This window comes from Octopus sinensis, linkage group LG6, assembly GCF_006345805.1.
Source record: "Octopus sinensis linkage group LG6, ASM634580v1, whole genome shotgun sequence".
NCBI classification, from domain to species: domain Eukaryota; kingdom Metazoa; phylum Mollusca; class Cephalopoda; order Octopoda; family Octopodidae; genus Octopus; species Octopus sinensis.
In genome coordinates, this window is record NC_043002.1 from 23692960 (window position 1) to 23713057 (window position 20098).

At 37.3% G+C, this 20098-nt stretch overlaps 1 protein-coding gene across 1 annotated transcript in view; it reads left to right on the top strand.

The window, feature by feature from the left end:
• Positions 1–1246: 1246 nt before the first annotated feature.
• The window catches only part of LOC115213463 (pre-rRNA 2'-O-ribose RNA methyltransferase FTSJ3), a 45976-nt gene continuing 27124 nt past the window's right edge, over positions 1247–20098 (top strand). The window contains exons 1-10 of the mRNA XM_029782447.2: positions 1247–1403; positions 5981–6133; positions 7030–7109; positions 9119–9218; positions 10211–10520; positions 11501–11609; positions 13406–13506; positions 16667–16723; positions 17319–17423; positions 19133–19268. Coding sequence (XP_029638307.1) covers positions 1337–1403; positions 5981–6133; positions 7030–7109; positions 9119–9218; positions 10211–10520; positions 11501–11609; positions 13406–13506; positions 16667–16723; positions 17319–17423; positions 19133–19268 — 1218 coding nt within the window. The 5' untranslated portion in view covers positions 1247–1336. The remainder of the gene's footprint in view (positions 1404–5980; positions 6134–7029; positions 7110–9118; positions 9219–10210; positions 10521–11500; positions 11610–13405; positions 13507–16666; positions 16724–17318; positions 17424–19132; positions 19269–20098) is intronic.

Here is a 20098-nt window from a genome sequence, read left to right on the forward strand (position 1 = left end):
AGTTCCATTCAACATAGAAGCATTTCCTGTACCACCCCTATCCTTGTAGTTATACTCATCACTTGACATGACCTAACTGTCAATAAACTTTCATTTCAAATTATAATTTACAGAGAATTCATTTGGAAATTTTAAGTGATGAACATACTATATATATTTTGTTGTTTTCCTGTCATGGTCATGAAATAAGCGTGTAGCGAGGATTTGAAACCTAACTGCTAGATACTCAGTCAGATACCTCGAGTGAACCATTGCAGCTTTAAGTGATCAGTCGATAAACCAAGCATGAGGATGTGGCGTGATAGGGTTTTCTCAATTATTTGAAAATATGACTTCTTGTTCCCTATAAAATCCGGTTTTTTTTGCGCTCTATTAATCACATATTTGAAAGCAACTGACTAACTCACTGCGGGCAGACAGTCAACGAACCTCTGACGCCACAGATCCCCTCAATGATTTGCGCAGATGACCATGTATTTTTGGACTGACCGCATGATGTCACACAGATAACCTTCTATGTTTTTGGAGCAGTTTTCCTCTTCTCTCAATCGGCAATTATTAATATTGTTCATTGTGATTAGCTAACACCAAATATCATTATATCCCACAATAAATATCAAGTCAAATCTTTGTGAGCTTGCTTCAGTTATTATACATGTAGCCGACGAAATGTATCATCATAGATCAATTTAAGCAACAAGCACACTTTGGGACATTGGTGGGATCCTTTCAGTTTGAACGGCAGTTTTTTCTAGTGGTGTCATATGAAATTGTCACCCATAATTATGACCCTAGTATTGATCTATTGCATTTCAATCTGTTTTAGGGTTAGGGGGGGGAGGGTATATTTTTTTCTTCAGAAATGTAAATAAAACCCAATCTGTTTCTTAAACGAGGGACATATTCATACGGCACAGAATGTTTTCACCTCAATAGACGTCATTGATTGGTTGAAATTGCAGAAATTGAAGAAAAAAACAACAAATATCTTACAAACTATAGAATTTCCTCAATAAAGCCAAGAGAAAAAGATGTTTTATAAACACATTCTACCAGTATACGAAGTTTAAAAGTGTTTAGTTATGAGGAAATTATTTTTAAAAACTGCCGGTCAAACCGAAAAGATCCTATTGGTGACATCCGACGTTCATTTTGACTTCATGAAGAGTTGAATCAAGGCAAAACAGAAAAGATTCGAGATCAGTTTTAACCACAAAACACACACTAAAACATTTCTGTTAACATCCGGAACTTTTTTCTGTGGAAACCTAGTGCTTCACCTAACACCGCCTATCGTTATGATATAGTGAAGTGACCTACTTCACTAACGAAAAAGATGGGGAAAAAGGCAAAAGTTGGAAAGGCTCGTAAAGATCGATTTTATCAACTAGCCAAGGAGACAGGTGAGAAAACTATTTCAATATTATTTATATTGTTCACGAAAAACACACGTTGTATTTTAGTTACTTAATATATATAATTTTCAGCATGTAAATTTTTAGCAAGCACGTGGCATGCTTGCACTGTAGCAAGACCTTTAGGCTTATCGCCAATATTTTAATGTAACTAATTTCCTGATTTCAATAAATATCGTAATATAATTTTATGTTGTTGTTGAGCCCCAGGTCAACCCTGATTTGAGCACAACTATGATTAAAAGCGTTTCCACCATTACAAGTATCTCGCCGATACTTGTAATAATAATTTTATCCGATATAGTCTTAGATATTACTTTTAGGGTGGCAGGGATGATTTTAAGAAACTTTGATTATTATTTCAAGCAGATCCACGTAGCGGTTCCATTTTATCTCTAGTCTAATATGATTCTATAACAATTTTTTGTTAACATATTGTACGGTGTTTGTTAAAAATTATTATGTTTTCATGGAAATGAAAAGTGATCCAATTATTTGGTAAAAAATTTTTTTTTTTAAATTACCGATTGCTTGTGATATGAGCCTAATTGAATGATAAATGATCAAAGACACTCCAGCCATGACAATAATATATACAGGACTGCACGATCCAATGTGTCGTTTTCTTATGGACCCCTTTATTATTTTTTTGAGGTGGACCCCCATAGCTATTCGACGTTTTTATAGAAACTTCTTTCAAAATTCCTTGTTTTACTCACACATTACCCTGTGTAAGCTTAACTATGTAAAATGCTAGAGAAAGAAACCTAGCAGTTTCTTGCAATACATACATGTAAAGCAAAATTTTTTTCAGAGAACCTTGAAACGCTATTTTGGATCCCCAATTTTTGTTGCATGGAACTCCAAAAATCTATTATGGATCCTCAAGGGTCCAATTGCTGGTTTAGAGCCTTCATCTGACTTGATCATACACACACATCCTCTATACTCTGTTGTCTCTACCTGAGCAGGTCAGATCTGAAGCTAATGGATTAGTCTCCAACTGTGCAGATACCTGAACATAAGGTCAATATGATATTAGCTTTAATATCCTGTTTTTCCTCACAGTGGCATCAATGCCATTGCCAACTCAAACATGGGATTGGAAGACAAACTATGCTAAGGAGTCTCTACTCAACCATTGGATCTGCTACAAAATCCTTTTCAAATCACACTCTACTGTCTGTCTTATAAACAAGGGCATATTCAACAATGTAATCCTAGATATTCCTAAAAAGACAGGGGTCACAAATAGAATGCCTTTGATCATAGGTTCAATGAACCAGGGATGACTTGGGGTTAAATAATAATAACTTAACATGGTGTTGACTTAATGATGAAAGCCTCTGGATGACATCATTTGTTGGGTCCAAATGTAAGGGCAGTGCTTATGGCCTTCACGCATCCTAGACCAGTGAGACTTGCCATTAATGTTCCTCTGAAATTTTTGTAAATTAACACCTGAGAAAAAGATATGAGTAGGGAGGAAGGAATTCAAGAGGCTGACATTTTTAGAAAGAAGGGCCAAACACAGTAATTAGTGTGGGGCTGGGGAGAATGGAGTTGGATACAAGGGTAATGAGAAGAGGAGAGACAAGTGGTGCTGAAATGACTAAGTAGAGCTTGCATGAGCTCAAGCAGAAGCTGTTATAGTGGTAAAGAAAGGAGACAACATGCCCTTTTCAGGATGTGGTATTCTGTGTTTCTGTATGCAACACCACCTCAGTTGTGAGAGCAATACTCCATTGAGAACCTCATCTGAGTTTTGGGAATTATTTATAGTTGTTGGGGCCTGAAGTATCTTCTGGCTTTGAAGAAAAGAGCCAGATGTTGGGATGCGCACTTAGTTGTGTTAATGTTGTGCTTTCACAAGAAGAGATCCTGGGTGATAGTGAGGTCCAACAATTGGAGCAGTTTCAAGGGCTCGAGTGCTGCTTATGATTAAGGGAGTGTGGTGTGATGTTTTCTTGATGGGAGTGGCATTTCTGGTTTCTTGTTAAAAGAGATAAAATTGGCATATTCCCATTGAAGGATGCTTTTGAGAATTCTTTATGGAGTTAGTATGTGTTTAGTTTGCAAGTAGACAGGGAAAGCCCCAGGCCCATCAGGAATTACTGCAGAGATGCTCAAAATATCTGGCAGTGTCAGCTGTAGCCTAGTCACCCGTATAGTTAACCAGGTGATAAGTAGTTGATAGCTTCCGTTACCTAGGTGACCAAGTCAATAGCGGGGCTGAGTGTGCTGAAAGTGTAACTGCTAGAAGAATAGCCTGGGCAAAGTTCAGAGAGCTCTTACCTCTGCTGGTGACAAAAGGCCTCTCGCTCAGAGTAAAAGGCAGACTGTATGACACATGTGTACGAACAGCCATGCTACATGGCAGTGAAACATGGGCTGTGACTGCTGAGGAGATGCATAAGCTCACGAGGAATGAAGCCAGTATACTCTGATGGATGTGTAATGTCAGTGTACATACTCGAGAGAGTGTAAGTACCTTGAGAGAAAAGTTGGATCTATGAAGCATCAGCTGTAGTGTGCAAGAGAGATGATTGCGCTGGTATGGTTATGTAGCGAGAATGGATGAAGATAGGTGTGTGAAAAAGTGCCAATCCCTAGCGGTTAAGGGAACCCGTGGAAGAGGTAGACCCAGGAAAACCTGGGACGAAGTGGTGAAGCATGACCTTCAAACATTAGGCCTCACCAAGGCCATGACTAGTGACCGAGACCTTTGGAAATATGCTGTGCTTGAGAAGACCCGGCAGGACAAGTGAGTCCATCCCGTGTCCTTTGCCAGGGATGTAGCCAACCCACTTATGCATGTCTTCCTTCCTTGGACACGCGAAGACCTGTTGAGGCAAGTGAAGTCGAAATTGAATTCAAAATCGAACCTCATCCGACGACTGGCACCCATGCCAACCTCCCTTCATTGGACACTAAACTCTGCTTGTGAAGACCTGTTGGGGCAAGTGAAATCGGAATCGAAATTGAACCAATCCTATGACTGGCACTCGGCAGTTGCCAGTGCCGCTGGACTAACTCCTGTGAAGGTGGCATGTAAAGAAACACTGTTTCGACCCTGTGGTTGAAGAGACCTATTGAGTCAAGTACATCAACATCAAAAATCAATGGAAATTGTAGTTGTGATCCCTGTACTGGTGGCACGTAAAAAGCACCATCCGAACGTGGCCGATGCCAGCGCCACCTCAACTGGCTTCCGTGCCGGTGGCACATAAAAAACACCATCTGAACATGGCCGATGCCAGCGCCACCTTGACTGGCTTCCGTGCCACTGGCATGTAAAAAGCACCAATCCAATCGTGGCCATTGCCAGCCTCGTCTGGCACGTAAAAAGCACCCACTACACTCACGGAGTGGTTGGCGTTAGGAAGGGCATCCAGCTGTAGATCAGACTGGAGCCTGGTGCAGCCTTCTGGCCTCCCAGATCCCGGTCGAACCGTCCAACCCATGCTAGCATGGAAAATGGACATTAAACGATGATGATAGACAACCCTTTTTACTGTAGGTACAAGGCCTGAAATTGGTAGTGGTTGGGGGCTAGTAGATTACATCAACTTCAGTGCGTAACTGGTACTTAATTTATCGTCCCCGAAAGGATGAAAGGCAAAGTCAACCTTGGTGACATTTGCAAGTAGACAATGCATGGTTGGGGAATGTAGGGGGAGGATAGTGGTGATCAAAACTGATCTCTGGACATACTGGAGTTGATAGAATAAAAGAGAGAAAGAGCGCAGCCAACATATGCAGCAATAATGTGTTGAAGCTTCTGATCTAAAAGAAGAAAGATACGTGGAGCCCAGAGGTGGAAATTTTCAATAGATTTACATGCCAGATATGATGGAAAGGTTTTTTTTTATGTCAAAGATGACTACATTGTTTTTACCAAATTCCTCAAAGGCAAGAGCTCGCTGACAGGTAACAGAAGAGAGTAGATCACCAATACAATTTGGTTTTCTAGAAACTACTGGCAGTCATTAAATAAAGTGATTCAAGCTATTGAAGGGCAATGTTGTTAATGGGTGTCTCTATTACCTTACAGTTATTACAAGAGAGTGCAGTAGTTGCAGAGTCAGAGAAGTTACCTTTCTTAGGGATGGGACACGCTGTAGTGTGCTACCAAAATCATGATAGATCTCTGTGGGGAAAGAGAAATTGAAGAGATTGTTAGCTCTGGGGGCAAAGTTATTGCAGCTGTAAGATTTGAACTCCTGAATAAGTGGTAATTGCTCTCACAGGTACCCGATTGTGTATATGAATAAAATATAATCCTTTTTTTCACACCTGTATGTGTGTGTAAATCAGTGTATCAAACAAAAGTATCTTGTTGGATTTAGGTATTGAATTATTTCCCCAATTGCTATGGAAAACTTAACCATTTCATAAATAGGGATTATTGATAAGATACGTACCAGATTAAGTATGGAATTGATATAATTAAAACCCTTGCCAGTGTTGCCCCTGCATGGCTGAAACAAATAGAAATGATTTACAAAAAAAAAAGGAGTCTTATTTATGTTTTAATTTTTCTCATTTTTCTTTTTCTTTGCCAGGTTACAGAGCTCGATCTGCATTCAAGCTCATACAGTTAAACAGAAAATTTGAGTTTTTACAGAAGTCTCGAGTTGTTGTTGATTTATGTGCAGCTCCAGGTGGATGGCTGCAAGTATGTGTTGAAAATACTCCAGTTTCTGCTTTGGTTGTTGGTATGTTATTATTTATTTATCAATTAAATAAATCATTATCAAAATGATGGCTAACTGTTAGGATCAGTAGAGTGACAGTCAAACTGTCTTAATCCTTTAGCATTTAAACTGGCCATATTCGGCCCAAATATTGGACCTGTTTTATGTTCAAACTGACCAGATACAGTTTCTCACACCTACCCTACAATGTCATTTCAAAAAATAAACAATCACTTAATGGAAATCTCAAAAGTATGTGATAATGCAGGATTAATTCAAAACCTTATGAATAAATAAACATTACATTTGTCAGAATGATCTGAATGCTAAAGGGTTAAGGGATTCAGATGTGTCCTTTTACTTTCTAAGCTGGAATTTGCCTGGGCCAACTTTAATTCTTTTGTGGTTAATAAAATGAACATCAGTGAAATGCTAGGGTTGATTTAATCAGTTATTCCCTCTTCACATGCCTGTATTAGAGACTTGTTCATTTGATGTCCATGTTCCATGGTGACATGGGTTGGACAGTTTGACAAAGATCCAATGAGACATAGAACTGCATTGTGCTTGGTGTCTGTTTAGACATAGTTTCTATGGCTGAATGCCCTTCCTAATGCCAACCACTTTACAGAGTGTACTGGGTGCTTTTTTCATGCCACTGGCACTATTGAAGTTACTATGTAGCTTGCAAATCAGCAAACCGAAGGAGGGAGGATGCTGTGTCCAAACATAAGCCCCATTGCTCTCATCAATCTTAGACTCTGCAGGGATCATTATTATTGTCCTTTTCTTTTGACTAGAACATAAAAAAAAAAGACGAAATATAGACCACCCAGATGTGGTACACTGGTTTCAGATATGTGTGTGCATGTATATACATGTATGGATTATATGCTAATGTTTGTTTATACTTACAGGTGTGGACCTTGTGCCAATCAGACCTATCCCTCGAACCACGTGTCTACAAAATGACATCACCACTGAAAGTTGTCGAGTGGTAAGTTTGTATTTATTTATCTTCTATATATTTTATTTCATATATTTGTTTTAAGTACCATAGATCAAGAGCTAAAGCTTCCCACAAGCATTCATCGTTAATCATTAAATTAGATAATTACTTTTAAACAATAGAGTGTGTTAACAGAATTAACTCTTAAAGTCTTATTGTGCTTTCTCTATATAAATCTCTCAGTCTGGTTAGAAACTAGAGATGCTTGTTGAGGTTATATACTAGAGTATAAAAATCATAAGTCCAACCCATGCCAGCATGGAAAATGGATGTTAAATGATGACGATGCATGAATTTGGATGAAACTTGCTGATAGAATATAACTGTTGGTGTATATTGTGAATGTGGTTTTATTTATTGTTGATTTTACTTGTTGTCATGCCATGTTCACCTGCCCAGCTAGGTTGATTATACATAAATGTTTTAAATATATTTACAAAATATCAATTCCTGGGCATTGGTTTATTGTCTCGGTGATGAATTTGTTCCATTAGTCTCTGTTACTTTGAAGCTTTCCAAGATGTTTTCCTTTCCTCTCTTGATCCAAAGAAAGTTGCATTGCCTTGGTGATGTACATATCTTGAAGATTCATTATTCATCCTGACACTAATTTCTTCAGGAAAAAATTTAAGAAAATACTCAATGAGTTTTGCTTCTAAGTTAAGAAGTTTTGCAAGGCCTACATCACTTACAAAATCATTGGTGAAATAATTAACTATGTGATAATTCTGCTTAGAATCAGTAAATCCTGATATCACTTATATTGTTCCGATTATTTTTCCCAAATCCTAGCTTTCTTTTTCTATTTATAAAAAATGGTAGATAAATTTATAGATATCGCTGAATTGTTATGCACATGTCAAACAATTAATTGCTATGATACTTGAAAATCAAAGGGAGAAAAAAATCCAAAGAGATTCACTTGATAAAATGCAAAAAATACATGCATGTCTAATGTATCGCAATGTTCTACATAGTAATGCACCACTGGTGTCTTGTTCATGCAAATATTGATAGGTTACATGTTATCCCTAATGTAGTAATGAGATCAACATTGATGTTCTCATTTAAATAGGAACAACAAATTATAACCGGTGCTGGGTGGGTCGAAAATCTAGGACAGTGAAAAATTTGGGGCAGTTTAATAATGAAAGGGTTTGGTATATTCAACACGAGACATTTGCACACACACACACACACACACACACATAATACTAAGTATAACACACATTTTATGAAGAGTTCTATTTGAACTAAATACATAAGCACATCTACACACATTATACTATATAGTGTCACTTGGTACAACACATTTTATGTACAAGAAGCAACTATACACGTACAGACACACAGAATTTAGGAGTAGACTTTTTCTGTCCACTCTGTTGCAAGCAACATTCAGGTCAATCTCCTACCTAAGGAGAACTTCCTACCATCAGACAAGAAAAGTACTTTGTGTATGTGTGTGTATATCTTTATATGTACATATCTATATATAAAGATATACACACACATATGTACATATCTATATAGGTGCAAGTATAGCTGTGTAGTTAAGAACTTGCTCTGCAATGACATAGTTTGGGGTTAAGTCCTCCTGCACAGTACCTTGGGCAAGTGTCTTCTACTATAGTCCTGGGCTGACCAGTGCCTTGCGAGTGAATTTTGTAGATGGAAATTGTGTGGAAGCGCATTGTATATATATAAATATATGTGTCTGTTTGTGTTTGTCTCCCATCACCATTTGACACCAGGTGTTAGCTTGTTTATGTTACTATAACTTAGCGGGGACATAAAGGAAAGTTCACTTTTCGTCTCCATTTTTACATTGATAATGATTACTTTCTTTTACTCTTTGTATTACAGAACTTTTTCCTTCTCCGTCATTCTGTTAATGCTCCCCTCATCTCTAATTTCTCTCTCTCTCTCTCTCTGTAACAGGCTTCTTCTTCTCCCTCTATCTAATGTCTCTCTCTCTCTCTTATCTGCATTTATAGGCCATCAAAAAAGAACTCCAGGACTGGAAAGCTGATAGTGTCCTTAATGATGGAGCACCTAATGTGGGTAAATCATGGGTACATGATGCTTTTCAGCAAGGTTGGTATTATATTCCCTGTCTCTTTTGTTAATAGGTTGTAATCTAGGATTAAATCCATTATTATATATGTGTATTTATGTGCATATTCAAAGGTAACAATTGTATGATGTTTTGTGTATGAAATGCAGTGTTGCATTGTATGAAAGATGAGTCTATAAACTAGAGGATGTGTGTAGGTTGGAGAGAAATGAGGCAAGTATGCTCCACTGAATGTGTAATTTGTTAGTGTTCACAAATGAAAGACAGATGAACTGAACAAAAATCATGTATTAGAGAAATCTGATGTGTGCAAGAGAGGGGACTGAGCTGGTAAAGACATGAGATGCATATCATGTATGATTGTTAAAGAAAGGCCAGGTAGTCCAAATAGAAGGAGCCTGTGGAAGGTAATTGTGGGAAGATGTGAAGGCTAATCTCAGAATACTGAATGTTGTGAAGGAGAGAAAGGACTACAATAAGTGGCAAAATGCAATGCTGTAGATCTCTTCCATCCATGCAGGCACACAAAAACAAATTTAACCCTTTGGCATCCAGATTACTCTGTTACATGTAATTCTTATTTATTCACATTGTTTTGAATTAATCAAGTGTCACCTTGTAGCTTTGAGATTTCAATGATCTAATTGTTTATTTTTAGAATGGTATTGTAGGGTATGTGTGAGAGGCCTGTTCTGGCATGCTTGAACATAAAACAAGGTAGAATATTTGGGCCTAATATGGTTAGTTTAGATGATGGAAATGATATATGTGTATGTATGTGTGTGTGTAAGAATATATATGTATAGTTGTGGCAGTGTGTGTGTTTATAAGTACATGTGTACACTTTGATGTATCTCATTACACCATTTTTGTCATTGTAATTTTTTTTTCTTTGTGTAATGTTTTTTTCTTTTATGCCAATTTTTTGAAACAAATGCTAAAGTAAAAAAAAAAAATGGGGAATTGAAAAATATATTTCTAATAATTACTTAATCTCCATTTCCTTGTGCAGCCCAGTTAACACTTTCTGCTCTGAGGTTGGCAGCCGGAATTCTTCGCAAAGGAGGCTGGTTTGTGACAAAGGTATTCCGTTCGAAAGACTACAACTCACTTATCTGGGTATTTAACCAGCTGTTCAAGAAGGTACATGCCACGAAACCCCAAGCATCAAGAACTGAGTCTGCTGAGATCTTTGTGGTGTGTGAGAGCTATTTGGCACCTGATAAGCTGGACCCAAAATTTTTTGATCCAAAACATGTTTTCAAAGAAGTTGAGGACACAAAAATGCTCCTGAATACATTTAAGCCAGAACAGAAACAGAGGTGAAACAGCAAATTTTTTTTTTCTTTTTAGTTATTTGTTTAGGTTTGTTGGAGTGAATGAATTCACTAATTAATAGATGCCTAGTTGTTGTTGTTTAGCTCCAGATCAGCCCTGATCCACAGATCTATAATCAATCTCTTCCAATCATGTGTCTCCTGTTTCTTTTATTCAGATATAATGGATCTTAACGGTGCATACCCTAGTGGTTAGGCTGTTGCACTCATGATCGCTTGATTGTGGGTTTGAGTTCCTGTTTGAGCGACATATTGTGTTGAGCCAAAGCACTTCATTTCACATTGCTCTGGTGGAATGTTGGCCTGTGCTCGCCTAACCAGCAGGGTGGTGCCGTTTGAAGGCTAAAACAGTGCAAAATGCATTGTCACCAGTGATGTGTAACATCTGATAGCCTGGTTGGTCATGTGATCATGTAATAATGGATCTAAGACTACATTATCTATTGTCTTTTTGTTAAGATAATAATGCTTGATTTGAGGATGTGAAGCTGTTGTTTAGCCCATGTTAGCAATGATTAAAGATGTTCCAGCTATGGCTATCCTGTCTCTTATTCACACAATATATCTAGGATATTGTCATAAAGGGCATCCAGCTGTAGAAATTATGCCAAAGCTGACAGTAGAGCTTGGCACTATTCTCTGGTTTGCCAGCACTCTAGCTCCTGTCAAAATGTCCAGTCCATGCCAGCATGGAAAATGGATGTTAAATGATGATGATAATAATATCTAATGATTTTTTTATTTAAGATAGTAGGATGTAATCCAGATGAGATTTGGTGTTGTTCAACACATGATATAACTATATCATCTAATTTCTCATCATAACATCCATCACCAGTGCTATTCCCATCATTCTTTGCAATTGATTATCTTCCTCTCTTGTGGCAATATTCATCTCATTGCCAAAACACTCTTACTTCTGTTCTTTGTAGCTTTCTCTAAATTCTTTTCAACTTTCCTTGCAGAAACCGAGAAGGTTATGCTGATGGACTCACCAATTTATACTTCCCTAAAAATGTATCAGAGTTCATTAACAACCAAGATTATTTGAAGATTCTTGCTTCTTGCACAGAGGTAATTTATATTTTGGGTATTTGTTGCTGTTTCTGGCCTGAAATACTTTTGACACTCACATGTATACACAGACACACACTATTTACTGATGACATGTACCGTCAGTAAATACTTAGGGCAGGCAGCAAGTATTAAAAGAGTAAATTTTCAAGAAAACTCCTTATCATTATGACAATATATATATTTACTGCTGGATGCCCTTCCTGTCACCAACCCTTACATGTTTTCCAAGCAAGGGATCTCTTATTTCACATCTTCAGAAGGTGCAAACCAGGCAGGTGATTTGTTGACAAGAGAAATGATGATAACACCAGTTTCTAACTTGTGACTTTTGTAGAGCACAAATGAAAGAAAAAAAACATACACAGATACACACGTGATGAGCTTATTTGGTTTCTGTCCACTGGATTCACTCACCTGGTTTTGGTCAACCCAGGAGAGTAGTAAAAGACACTTGACAAGGTGTCATGTATTGGAAGCTGAAGCTGAAATAACATGGTTAGGAGGCAAATTTTTTAATCACCCAGCTATGCCTGCACATGTGTGTGTGTGTGTGTGTATATATATATCCACTCCTTGTCATTATAGAATCTACATGAGGATTACATTTAGAGACACGAGTATCTGTCAGTCACGCAACTACATGCACTATTATAGAAGACTGACTGACACTGTAATGCAAAGAGCTCAGCCCTGTCACTCACTACATTATTTTACAGTTCATCTCTCCATAAAAGGAGGAATTCCAACCACGTTTCGTGGTTCACTTCAACAGCTCCTTTATGGGATTCAGTGGCTAAAGACATCATCAGGAGGAACCATGTCCAGTTTCGGCCCCTACTCCTCTACCATTTTCAACTTGGCTCCAACCTCCTTTTGGAGGTGTCTTCAGCTCTGGTTTTGAGTGCGTTTTTTCTTTGGCCTTTTATTCTTTGGTGTCTTTGATGCAGCATCAATGAATGTCAGTGGGCGAATGACCATCCTGCCAAATTTCCCTTCAAATACTCGCCAATAGGCTCCAGCAGTAAAACCAGCTAACTGTCACATGACACTATCTAAGCTTTAACTGACCAATGGCAGGGAAGGACATGTAGTTTTGGCCTGCACCCTCTCTAAGCCTACCTTCCAACAGTGTCTTGTTAGTTTCTGTTCCAGCAGCGAGAGCTGACTAGCTGTTTGGTGGTACAAGCCTTTGAACCAGGAGGAGGGTAAGCAATTAATGAGATCGCTCCCTTAGCGCACCTGTCAAACAATGCTGCTTAAGTGCCAGCCAGTTTCACTTAGTTGGCCACTCATGCTATAAAATAAGGAATAAGTACCCTCTTCATCAAACTTCTGAAATACCATTAGGATGTAAGAGAGATCTATCACTGTTATGCACATCCACACACAGTGATCTGCAAGTGTATCTATCATGCACACATTGTTCAGCTTGAATTAATACAAATATAGTGCTGGCTACCTAGCATATTTATACAAACATTAAACTTGTGAACACTGGATAAAAACAATTAGAGTTGGCATAATAGCTGCATTTGATATTATTATAAGGAAGTGAGCTGGCAGAAACATTAACATGCCAGGCGAAATGCTTAGTGGTGTTTTGTCTGTCTTTATGTTATGAGTTCAAATTCTGCCGAGGTCAACTTTGCCTTTCATTCTTTCAGGGTCGATAAATTAAGTACCAGTTGTGTACTGCGATTAATCTAATCAACTGGCCCCCTCCCCCAAAATTGACACTATGTGATTGCCTGTAAATTTAATGTTTTGGTAAAAAATTTATTTGTTGTTTGCAGCTATTGTTTGATGACCAGTCCATTTTGGAAGATCCGCTGACGACAGAGGAAATAAAGATGTGTTGTAAGGACATTCGAGTGCTGGGAAAGAAAGATATCAAGTGAGTAATATGTACTCTATTACAGTGGATTTATAATGGGTACCTTGTACACTCTTGAAGTGTGTTATTCAATACTCTATTATGCTGGGCAACATTGGAATACTGTGGCAGATAATATTGTAGGGTGGTTGGTGAGTAATACTTCATGTTGTGGTAGATGATGCTGAGTAACCTAGTAGTGATCAGTAATATTATAATGGCTAATACTTTACTGATGTGGTAGATAATACTGTTGTATTGTAGTTGAAGATAATATTGTATTGTGGTGGCAGATCTTATTGTGGAATGGTAGGTTATACTGTTGTACAGTGAAGGCTAATATTGTAGCATTTCATTGACTGTGTTATTCAAGTTAGAATAACTAAGATCTACAATACAACAAACTGCTATTCTTTTAAGTCCTGTGTTGTTTTGTCCATAATAGTGAACATCACATCATGAGGTCTGAGTTCAGCACATCCTTCCTATTACTTTCTTAATGTGTCTCTGCCTTAGGGACCTTCCACTGACAACATTTTTTTTGTTTTTTACTCTAAAAGCAACCAGTGCTGCTATGTGACTTAGGCACCCTAGACAACACTTTGAATGCCTTGCTGCCGACAAATTTCACTTGCATTTTCTCTTTCATGCAAGCTGATGTTGAACATGTTTGAATTATCTTTGATAGATATTTGTATTTAGGAACAGGTATGAAGACATTTGGTTAAAACTTAATGCATAGGATGAAGCTTGTCTGCAACAAATGCATTAATTAGCAAGACTTAATCCATGACCCAGTTAAACACCATAACTTGACCCTTTGATGACTTTTAGTAGAATTCACTCTGTTGCAAGCATTCGGTCCAGAATACTGGAACATGGAGTGTGGTTTCTTTCTCCTCCTCACTACAAGTCTGAAGGCTCTGTAGGATAAGTCAAAGCTGCAGCCAAATCTCTCTGAAGCTACAACTGAATATTTCTAAAAAGGAAGGACATTGGGTAATCTTGTCCTGGATATATTGTCTTGAGAATAAAAAAAAAAGATGGGATGATCATGGTTGGAATGTCTTTAATCTTGGATCTGGGACTGAAAAAACAACATGATTTGATAAATATAGTTAAGTAGATTATTGCCATTGTTTAGCCCTAGGCCAGTTCTGATCATGCAAATCTACGATCAAAATCATTATAGACATCATCTTGCTTGTGTCCCATGTCAGGAGATTTGGGGCCACATCCAATGTGTTCTTTTTCCAATATGGTAAAGTGTAATTTGCTATTTTTAACAAGTTGAGCAGCCGTATAGGGGCTTTGTTAGCTTGACTTACAGAAATGAATGAAGTCTCTTTAGTTGTGTTGAGGACATAGCTGCCTCTCTTGTGAGGGTGTCACAAAAGACATCTAGTATACACCGTAAAATGTGAAATTGTGATGATCCATTCATTTTGTCAAGGACATGACATCTCTTTATTACTGGTGTCAGGAAAAAAATGTGTCTCATACTCCTTGTTTGGTGTTAGGAAAGGTATTGACCATAGAAACAAAACCAAAAAGGAAAATGTAAGATAAGGTTCCCATAGTAGGACTACAAAATGTGTCATGATTCTGACCATGGTGAACCCACATAAATCATGCTAGCATGGAAAGTGGATGTAAAATGGTGGTGGCTGTTGTTAATGAATGAATGGAGTGACAGACACAGCAGCGCACAGGATTAAATGTGTTGCTGTATTTAGTTCTGTCCATCGATGATTTGAGTTGCCTTTCAAGTAACCAAGATCTATAAAATCACTACCAGTTGTCTGTTAAACCATTCAGTCAGTGTTATGTAATATGCTACATGAGGCACAGGCGTGGCTGTGTGGTTGAGAAGTTTGGATTCAGTCCCACTGCATGGCATCTTGGGCAAGTGCCTTCTGTTATAGCACTGGGCTGACCAAAGCCTTGTGAATGGATTTGATTGATGGAAACTGAAAGAAGCTTGTCATGTATATGTGTGTGTGTTAATGTCTCCTTGCCTTGACATCATGTGGTAGTTGTTAACAAATGTCACTATCATATAAGCAGTGTTCTTCATTTCCAATCTTCTGTGAAAATATGTCTGGTTATAGAAAATTATTACCTTCTTGGAAACAAGTGTAGGTTGGCAACAGGAAGGGAAACCTGCTGTAGAGACTCTGCCTCAACAAGTTCTGTCCAAACCATGAGAACATGGAAAAGAGAATATTAAGATGAAGCATCTATGGCTGTATGGTTAAAACATTTGATTTGAAATCTTGCATTTCTGAGTTCAAGTCTATTCAAGAGTATTTAGAGCATGTGTCTTCTAGTCCAGTCACAAGTTGACCAATGCCTTGACGGTGGAATTTAAAAGATGAAAGCTATACAGAAGCCCATTCTGTACATATGTTTGTGAATATATTTTAACAAGAAAACTGATAAACAAGTGCTTTGAAAGAAATTCTCATGTATGATAATGCAGAGTAACCATGTATTTCCTCTATAGTAAGACACCTGACATAAAGCCACCTCTCTCTTTTAAATACGTCCCCAACTTTTCTTTTTCTGTCCAACCCATGAGAACACAGAAAAGGGAACGTTAAGATGAAGCATCTATGGTTGTATGGTTAAAACATTTGATTTGAAATCTTGCGTTTCTGGGTTCAAGTCTATTCAAGAGTATTTAGAGCATGTCTCTTCTAGCCCAGTCACAAGTTGACCAATGCCATGAAGGGGGCATGAGAAAAGCACTCAGGGCATGCTTTAAACTGGTTGGCGTTAGAAGGGCATCCAACAACAGAAACTACCAAAGCAGACATTGAGTCTCAGAAGACAATCCTCTGGGTTGTTGGATCCTCTCAAACCTTCCAGTCCATGCTTGCATGGATTGGGTGGTTTGACAGAAGCTAACAAGCCAGAGGACTACTCCAAGCTCCACTGTCTGTTTTGGCATGACTTTTATGGCTGGATGCTTTTCCTAATGCCAACCACTTTTACAAAGTGGAGTATGGATGTTTAATGATAATAATTATATCTGATCTGCCCAAGTTACTCAAACAATCTTTTGTTGTTCCTGCCATTGGAAATATGATGAATCAATAATCGGCTCATTGAAATCTGTAAACTTTTCATTCATCAAAGGCAAAATAAATAAATAAAAAATTTTTTTTTATCATTTTAGACGCCTTATTGGATGGAGGAAACACATTTTAAAACAAAGGGAAGCAGACGCACCTCAGTAAGTAATATCTCAACTTATTTATATATATATATAACATCGCACCTCTTCTCTGTTATCAAGTGTGTTTACATGTACATATATAGATATTGTTATTAAAAGTAGCACCAAGCTGGAAAATCATGTATTCACAGTATTAACCCTTTTATTATCCAATGTTGAAATTCACTGCTTTTGTTCCAATTAATTTAGAGAATTATAATGAATTTAATGTCAATATTAAACCACTGTTTGGAACAAATTAACATGAAATTTTGATGGACGGTTTTTATTTCAGATTACTTTAGCTTTTTAGCATTTATGCTAGCCACATCCAGCCTAAATATTCTACTTGTTTTATATTCAAATCAGCCAGATCTGGCCTCTCACACTTACCCTGCATTGCCATTCTAAAAATAAACAATTGCATCATTGATATCTCAAAAGCTACAAGATTAATTAAGAACAATGTAAATATATAAATATCACATTTGACAGAGTAATTTGAATGCTAAAGAGTTAAAACAGGAAATTCATGTCATGGAATCAGGGGTGGTCTCAAATGGGTTGACATCAAATGTGTTAATAGCTAACAGTATTTCTTTTTCTATGACAGAGCTCCAGTAGAAGAGGAGAAGGTTGATAGTGATGAAGATGAAGAAATAAAGCTTCAAGAATTGCTAGCCACTGCCAAAGAGGAGGAGAGAAAGACAATTAAAAAGTAAGTTTGTCCCTCATTAATTACTGGTATATATTTTGGTGTATGTGATAGTGACCAAATAGTCAATTTTACAATCCATAAGATAACAAGCTCAAACCTTTTTGTTTAATGCAATCCTTGCTTATCAGTTGTGTTTTATTAGGCAAGTTACTTTACCTACCTTACTATGTAGTTCTATAATGATATTTCACTATATCCTACTGCAACTGTTATGTTGTGTGTCCTTAAACAAGGCACTTAGCCACAATTCATCTTGCTGTTTAGTAGGTATCATTCATTGTTCTCTATACAGTTGGTACATTGTCACTAGATACAAGATACTCTACTTATCTTAGTCTACCAAGCTGTAAAATGGGTACCTCCACATCCTGTTGCAACCAAAGACTAAACCTGTGCATGGTTGCTTAGTCCACCAGAGATAGAAGCCAACTTTCAAATTACTCCCTACTACCTTAGAAATAGGACACATTGAGTAATTTAGTCCTAGATGCCTACTGTACCTATGAAAAGGATGGCTTGGCCTTAGCTGGATTGCCTTTAATCATAGGTTTGCTTAAGCAGAGTTGACCTGGGGCTAAACAACAACAGCTATTGCATTATGCTTGCTTAGACAAACTACTCTACTTATATCAATATATCTAGCTGCATAATAGATACCACTATCTACTACTATATACATTGTGTTGTCTTCTTAGACAAGACACTCCACTTACCACAGTCTACCTAGCTACATAAAAGGTACTGTCACTTTCCACAACTGTGTTGTGCCTTCTTGTTGTTATCTATATAGCTATATAATCGGTATCATCACTCCTTGCTGCTACTGTTGTGTTGAGTTTCCTTAGACAAGACACTCCACTTTGTGTTTCTTTAGAAAATTTATTACTGGTTCTGATCAAGCCACACACAGATCAAGATATTCCTAAACTAAAATAGGATGTTGCATTTTGAGTTCACTCTTTTTTTATTGCATATCTTTGCTCAGATTTTAACAAAGTCCACCAGAGTAATTGTTTCTCTTAAGAATCTTACTTTCATAGCTCACCATTAATTTGAATCTAAAATGTTGTATACATTGAAAATGAAACTTTTATTGTATTCAGCTCTGCTGCTTCAGCTGAGAATGTGTCTGTATATGTATGGCTGTGAGTGCATATGATATATTGAGGGCATGTGGCCTAGTGCCAAGGATATTGCACTCATGACTGTGAGATTGTGGTTTCAGTTCCCACACCAGGTGGTGCATTGTATTTTTGAACCAAGCACTGCATTTCATGTCCTGCAATCATTTTTATATTTGACATGTGGTGCACTGCACCTGTACAGGTGATGTCAGTTTTATGGAGTGATCTAATGTACAACACAAACATTTGAACATCAGTTGCAGGTTGTTCAACAAGAAATTGTGGAATTGTCTTTCTTAGACTTGCGAGACGACCAAGAATAATGTATTGCTGTTTTGTTTTTCGTGAATGTCTATAGTATTTAATTTTCTTGCATGTTTCTTGCTATCTTTGTGAGTGTAACTAACTGTGTATGAAGATGTATGTATATCAGATTAGATGTGGATATGTGTAGATCACAGCAGAGTAGCTGAAACCAGTAAAAGTGTGTGTGTGTATCTAAAGAATGTATATTTGTTGTGTTTGTAAATTCTCTGCCACTTGTAAACCTAAGATCCACTGGTTATAAACTCTCTTCCTCTACAGACGTCTGAAGAAGATTCGAGAACAAAAGCTTAAGCTCACACAAAGAATGGATATGAAGATGGCCTTCCCTGATGATGAGATTGAGCAAATTGATGACATCGGCCTTTTCCAATTGCAGAAGATCAAATCAGAAAAGGTTCTAATTCTATCTACTGATTTTTTTTTTAATATATCTTTTGTCTTCAAAATCTTTTAAATTATTTTTCGTTTTTGTATTTGGTTTGCAAGATTCTTTATATGAGTTCGTGTGTTGAAGCATATTCTGTTGTGTCTGGGGAGAGTCATTTTCTTTTTGTGCCTTATGATGTAACACACTTACCGGTAAAATTTCCACTTATTTCTTGTTTTTATTTTCCTAAAATTTTGTTGTGTCTTGCAACCTTTTCAATAGTCTTGACTCTTGACTAAGAGTCAAAACTATTGAAAAGGTTGCAAGACGCAACGAAAATTTTAGGAAAATAAGAAATAAGTGGAAATTTTACTGGTGAGTGTGTTACATTATAAGGCACAAAAAGAAATGACTCTCCCCAGACACAACAGAATTTTAAATTATTGTAATTCTTATTCCTCTCTCTCCTATAATCTTCACATATAATTCTAACTAATTCATCTATTTTTCCCTGTTTTCTTACGTTGAATATCTCCATCTCATGACAAAGCCTGTTACATCCTACCCTGACATCCAGTGGGCCTTTTGTTGCATGTAGAAAATTTTAACCAGAAATGATATGTCTGTTTTGTGCATAGTAGCTATATATATATAGACCTGTGAGGTGTCTTTGTTCTGTTAGTATTACAGGTGTGTATGTAGCTGTACCGTGTCTTTATTTTGTTTAGTGTGGTAGATAAGTATATAAGCTGTGTGGTATCTGTTCTATTAGCATAGCAGATATGTATAGCTGTGTGGTAGCTCTCTTAGTTTAGGAGTTATATATGTGTGTGCATACAGTAACTATCTGGTAGATA